At 44.3% G+C, this 6,719-nt stretch overlaps 1 protein-coding gene across 1 annotated transcript in view; it reads left to right on the forward strand.

Annotated features, from left to right (window-relative positions):
• Positions 1-2,117: 2,117 nt before the first annotated feature.
• The window catches only part of gdf6a (growth differentiation factor 6a), a 5,964-nt gene continuing 1,362 nt past the window's right edge, over positions 2,118-6,719 (forward strand). The window contains exon 1 of the mRNA XM_034873466.1: positions 2,118-2,668. Within this exon, the coding sequence (XP_034729357.1) occupies positions 2,308-2,668 (361 nt within the window). The 5' untranslated portion in view covers positions 2,118-2,307. The remainder of the gene's footprint in view (positions 2,669-6,719) is intronic.

Here is a 6,719-nt window from a genome sequence, read left to right on the forward strand (position 1 = left end):
GAGCATTCCATAGTGTGTTACATAACGCAACCACGAGCTCCCCTCTATCACACAGAGCCGTGCGCAGACAGGCAGGCTGTGTGTGACACATGTCTGTCAACATATGATGTAAATCTAACGTTGCCCTATGTGTTTTTTATCTAATAGGTGTTGTAGTATTTTACAACATGACAAACGTCACAATAGATTATACACAATCTAATACATGAATATGTAAAAACTGCCTAAATCAATACCATGTTTTCAGTTCTTGCATGGATTTGTGGGATATCATATTTCCTTCAAGGTTATTTTGTTGGCACAAAACTTTTGTTGAGTCACGCTAAACGCACAGCGGGTCATGGAAGCCCACAGACAGGGGCTCCGTGTGCGCATGTGTACGTGTGGATGTGTGCCTGCGTGCGTTTGTGTGTCCGTGTGTGTGTGTGTGTGTGACTTCCTTTCAGTGTGAGAGCGTGTTTGCTCTCCATGGTGCTGAAGTCAGGGAGGTGGTGCTGCTCAATGATGTACAAATCATTCATGTTCGCCTGCGATATGCCGATATATCACGGTGACTCCACACATTCTGTGATATCCAATCAAAACAGGGGACTGGAAGGGCCCGACAGTCCCTCTAGCCCGCTGTAGGACTCAAATTATGTCATACGTGTATCTCTAAAATTACCAGTAGGCCGTGCGTAAATGTTAATGTCGTGTCTTCGTTGCGCGTTCGTCAGAATGTCAGACTGGGTTCTGAAGAGGACCTGGACTCAGGTTGGTGCGGACCCAGTTGTGAGCCTGTGACTCATGAGCAGCAGTTTGTCTTGTTATCACTGAGGCCCTCTGCTGGAACCAGATAATGCCAGACAGAGGGGTGCTGCTGGTTGACGCAGCTAAATGGATTGTCCTGAAGATCCCCATCACTGAGACCCGATCACTGAGACTCACAACGCTTTGTGACACAGCCCCCCCCCCCCCCCCCACACACACTCCAATTTGTTCTTTAAGCAAGAGAACTTCAGATTACCTTTGCTCCGTGATCTTGCTTTTTTGCGCCTTTTTATAATTTTTTCGGTTAAAAAAGGAGCAAAGGAGCAATAGTATGACACATGACTGCATGTAACATGAGATGTCAGACTAGTCTATCAATCCAGTCTATGGTTACACAGCATCAGACAAAGAATCAGAAAGTGTAAGTCCGCACGTGATAGCTGATCATCACCACTGGAACGAGGGCCTAATGCGGCACAATTAAAACGGTGTCCTACATTCAGATTTCCCCAGAGGACGTGAACGCAGCGTTTGTCCTCGTTTCTTTGTTTGTGGGACACATCGGGTTGTAATGAATGGAAATGTCCACTAGAGGTCACTGATGTTATTTACAACATCTTCATGCTCGGACCCATCGGAGCTGAGATGGGTTCACTGTGATCACACCTTCAGCATTTAAACGCACGAGACATCGAACCGCGGTTCTGTTTCTGAGAAGTGGATTTTCTGCTCTTTAAAAGCCACCAAAAGCAAATACTGAAATTCCATTTGCCTTGTTATATTTCCAGTCCATAGAATTTAAGAAACGTACTAGATAACGTGTCAAACCCGGTTTCAACATGCAGGTCTTTGAATCCCCTCTGGGCTTTATGATCACCTTGTGCACACAGCGTTTTCACTCTATCTGTGCGTAAAATCTAATCTAATCGGACGTGTCCTTGGGAGTTTACACACTCTCTCAGACGTTGTGATAAGGAGCACTATAACTCCTTTTATTTCTCTGAAAATCGGGTGGACCTACATATACTTTGGTCAACTTTATAAACTTGGTATACGGAAATAGCTCTATGTGCGCATAGTCTCAGAAAGGATCCATATTGGCAATAGTTTCATTAATTTCAGTTTGATTCATTAATTGATATCACAAGTTAAGTCATTGTCATCCAAAATAAAGTTAGCCTTCACTCTCTATGGACAGTGTCTATAAGCTCAGCAATTGGCTGCTGAACCACCACCAACAAAAACTCCCATGTGTGTCTCCTGTGGCAGTCCGTTGTCTGTGGTGCGCGTCTGTTTGGAAGGTCTGTGACATGCAGTTGTTTGGGAAGCCCTGCACTGAGCGACCATGTGGGCGTGTTTCTCTCGGGCCAGCAGTCTCCTCTCTTGTGTGTAGTCCAGAGCGCAAAACGCACTTCTTCTGGTGCGACCGGAGGGCGCAAAAGTAGCAGCTCTCCGACACTGACGCGCACACCATCTCCCACTCCGGCGGCCCTGAATCCCACTTCTCTGAGCGGGAAAGAAAGAGTTCCTCACTAACTCCCGGTGACTCTTCCAGCCATGGACGCATCTCGACTCGTAACGCTTTATCTGGGCATGCTCCTTCTTTTCCTTGGGAATATACCGTGTTTCCAGTCTGCTGCTATCATCTCTCCCTCTGCGCCGAGAAGAAACAGGGGGGCCCGGATCTCTCATCCGGACGGACAAAGGTCATCCAAAATCCTAAAAGACATCTTCGCGTCCACGCACCCTATCGTGGGCCATCACAAAGAAGACATAAAGGACTCTATTGTGCCGCATGAATACATGCTCTCCATATACAGGACATACTCGGCTGCAGAGAAGCTCGGACTAAACGCCAGCTTTTTCCGCTCCTCTAAATCTGCCAACACCATAACAAGTTTTGTGGACAGAGGAACAGGTTGGTTTCAGTCCGCTGCCAGCTCCATCAGCTCACTCTTGCATAATTTCTCCTCAACTGACTTTTCAAATATTCTCTTCTTAGATCTGAACCAAATGGGACTAAAAACTGCACTCATGCATAACAAGTCTAGCTCGCAGCGGCAACTTTTACGCACGTTTTAAATCAAGAATAATGTGCAAACGCACTTTTACGCGCAGAAAATATCAATAAAAAATAAGAATAACTGTTAAAAGAAAAGTCTAGAAGCTGCAGGATTATCTATTAGTCATGAGCAGTGCTGTAGTTGTGTCACAACTGCCAAAACATGCAACATTTTCCAAGTATTAACTTATATTACACTTGAATTAACCTCTGGGCAACACGACAGTAAAACACTAATTAAGGCGCTCTAAATGAAGGCTGTAAACACTCGGAGTGCAGGCTGCAGCCCAAACTGTTCTGCTCCCAACCTCCGCGTGATTACAGAGGAAAGTTTTTACTCAGGAAAATGAGAGCACTAGGTGGTTGTTTCATTTTTGAATTACATAAATAAATCCCCAAACATAAACACCGTGAATTTTTAAATACAAACAGAGGTAACCCCCAAATCCGGCTCATATTAAAAAGTAGAATCTGTTGCCAGGATGGTGCCCGGTTTGGCCAACCTGTGCGGACAAAGGGAGCCGGGCCCTGGCAGAGCGGCCCGGTGTGAGAAGCAGGTGTCCGGGTCAGTTAACATGTGTTACCAAGTGATTGGACTGGCCTGCGAGGACAAACATAATCTGATAAACACAAACACATCCAGCACACACAACGGGACATAAGCCGAGGTAATCTTTGCAGGGGAAATAAAAGCTATCTTTGTTTGCTCTCCCTCCGGACTGAAGCTAGAAACTAAAAAAGGATCCTTCATCACGACTTAGTTAGTCCTGAGAAAATCACGCTATGCATCACAACGCAAATCACCTTTATTTAGAGCTTCGTTCAGTGAAATGTACTTCTTAAAAAAACTGTTTGAGGTTTGATACTGTTTCTAAAATCGAACTAACTGCATTGCAAATAAATTGTGTTTTCTCGCACAATTGCTCGTTTTCGGAGGACAAACAAGACGTTTTAAAAATGAATAAGAAGCTAAAAGGCTTTTCCGTGGGGGCATTTCTTGCAGTGTGAACTGATTTGATAGCAAATCGCCTCACTTTCTCCTGTGATTTTGATGTGATGTGTCACCGGCTCTGACCCCGAGCTGGACCCTCGGAGAGCTGCTTGGCATCGAACGGCTGATTGGAGTATTTGAACTCGGTGATCTAATTGAGTGTTCATGTCATAACATATCAAACACTGTCTATTCTCCCGTAATGACCCAGCTCGGCCACGATGGGCACATCACCAGAAAGACGACGAGGAAGAAAAAAACTATGAATGAGCACTTCCTCACTGTGAAGTGATTCGTGTTTTTACAGCGGAATCTCCCTTAGCGACCGCCACTTTAATTACGGACAATATGTTTTTCTTCCCTTTCTTTTAGCTCAAGCGCCTTTTGGTTTCTTTTAGGATCCCTCCCAGCACCCCCTAAGTGTTGCGCTGCATTAACCTGCAGAATGGACCTCAGCTGGGAGTTGTCCTTATTTAAATGGTCTCCATCAGAAAGAAATACACATGGGGGCCGCTCTCGACGCGTAAAGTAACAGGTTTCACGTCTTTTACGCATTATTCATCCAAGCAGAGACAGGTTTTACTGAGAGCACCAAATGATCCACGGCTTCTTTGGCTTTGTGCACTTTTGTAGATAAATTCATTTAGCTTCTAAAACCGGGCAGGGTGTTTCCTGGAGGTCAGAAAAGGCCAGATCAGAAAAGAATAACCCGAATCTGAAAATTAGTTTTGGCACTTGGGGGAACTCATTAAAGCGCAGATGGCGCAGTCCGGCCTCTCTCTCTCTCTCTCTCTCTCTCTCTCTCTCTCTCTCTCTCTCTCTCTCTTTCCCTTTCTCTCTTGCATTTGTTAAATACAAGCAACAGGGTCAAAGAAAAGTGCCCAGGATGTAGTTTTAGTTCTAAAGTCATTCTCCCCCCAATTATCCATCGTCTAGCATCTTATTGGAAAAAATGGGCTTTTTACGTAATTTAGAAACTCTCTACATTTTTTTACTGTCAACACGAATATCTCTCGATAACTCCAACAGTGTGTTCAGTCAGTCCTTCAGTCCGTCAGTCCGTCAGTCCGTCAGTCAGTCAGTCCGTCCGTCAGTCCGTCAGTCCGTCAGTCCGTCCGTCAGTCCGTCCGTCAGTCCTTCAGTCAGTCCGTCCGTCAGTCCGTCCGTCAGTCCTTCAGTCAGTCCGTCCGTCCGTCCGTCCGTCCGTCAGTCCTTCAGTCAGTCCGTCCGTCCGTGCAGGCGCGTTTTAAGGGAATGTTGTGGTTGGCAGGATGAGATGAAATACAAGAAAGGGAAGTGCTGTAATGAGGAAGTTGGGAATTCCGAACTGTTAATTATTTGGTGAACTTGTGTTCGATTTGTTTGAGGTCTTATAAAAAAAGGGGGAAAGAATCCTAATGCAGACCATACGCGCAGTCCCGAAACCAGCACCAGGTTCCAATCTGCTTTCCTGGTGGACTCGGCAGGGTTCACGGAGGGAAACTGACAACTGGACTCCAAAACCTCTTTAGGACTCGCTTTACAAATCACATCGCAGGGGTGTCTAGATGTAGCCTGTCACTTTTATTCATTTATTTATTCATTTTCCCCCCAGAAAGAAATGGAGACAACCAACCGAGGCACCATACTTTTATTTCCCAGAGAGGGGAGAGACCCCACGTCGTCCATCTCAACTAGCACTGTAATCCCGCATTTAGCTTTTAAACTGTGTTTTTAATAAGTAGAGACATGGGTCACGTGAAGAAAACATTCCACTCTTCCCAAACGTAATTTGTTTATTGAATTTAATACTATATCCTTAATGAATTCTGCATTTTCTCAATCGAAGAAAAACAAAAAGCGGGAAATAAAAAGAATAATTAATTCCTATTTGCTAAATAGTTTTCCTTTTTCAAAAGAAGAAAATAGGTTATTTAAACAGAAAATGTTCCAAAGTAGCTTGTTGTGGTGGATGGTTTTTGGGAGCAAAACCAAGAAAATGTCCTTTGTGTCTGTACTCCAATAATCTGCAGCTTCACATGAATGATGACACATGCTAAACATTTCCTTTTTATTAATCTATCATGTATTTAGTAAAAACCGCAGACACTGAAATGAAGAGATTATATGATATATTACATATTCTATTCCGGTGTCCTTGCTGCTGGGACATGTCCCCAGCAGGAATAATGCATTAATTGTGGATTGTTCAGTTGAGTGTACAGTGTGTCGCCTTGGGTCCGCTGTGTCTGGCAGCACCCAGGGGCCTCCACATCACCGGGCCCCTCGTTTTCTGTCTGTCTTTCTTTCTTTGCCTTAGAAGAAGAAAAGAAAACCACATTGGTGATGTTCTGCCCGCTGCTTAGATTTAAGACCTGTTCAATTTGTAAAAAAGGAAACGTTTTCTTCCCCTCTGTCAGAGAGCTGGAAATTCATAATCAATCTGTCATCGAGTGAAATGAAAGCAGAACTATTTTCATGAAAGCGTGCTGGCTTTGATTACAAGCGGCGTGGCATTCAAACGTGTTGGATTGTTGTCCCTGCAGTTTAAAAAACGAGTGTTGGCCCTAGAACGACCCAGATCTCCCTGCACGTGACGGGACATGGTCTAATTTGCATCACAATATCATTTCAAATTGTTCATGTGCAACAAATTCGCATGAAATGAAATTTGGGGAGTTTGAATTTTAAAGAGGAAGCAGCTTCTCTGAGTAGCCTTCAGCATAAAAAACATGTATTATCAAGAGAATGATGTTCGAATGGAATGAAACACAGGGAAGGTATGCACAATACAGCCGTGTACTGCATTATAATAATAATAATAATAATAATAATAATAAGAGGACTTGTCAGCTGTAGTTTGTTTCAGACAGGTTCAGGGTGAGAGAGAGAGAGAGAGAGAGAGAGAGAGAGAGAAGGCCTCTGGGGTAGAATGTG

Source organism: Etheostoma cragini, chromosome 6, assembly GCF_013103735.1.
Source record: "Etheostoma cragini isolate CJK2018 chromosome 6, CSU_Ecrag_1.0, whole genome shotgun sequence".
Classification (NCBI taxonomy): domain Eukaryota; kingdom Metazoa; phylum Chordata; class Actinopteri; order Perciformes; family Percidae; genus Etheostoma; species Etheostoma cragini.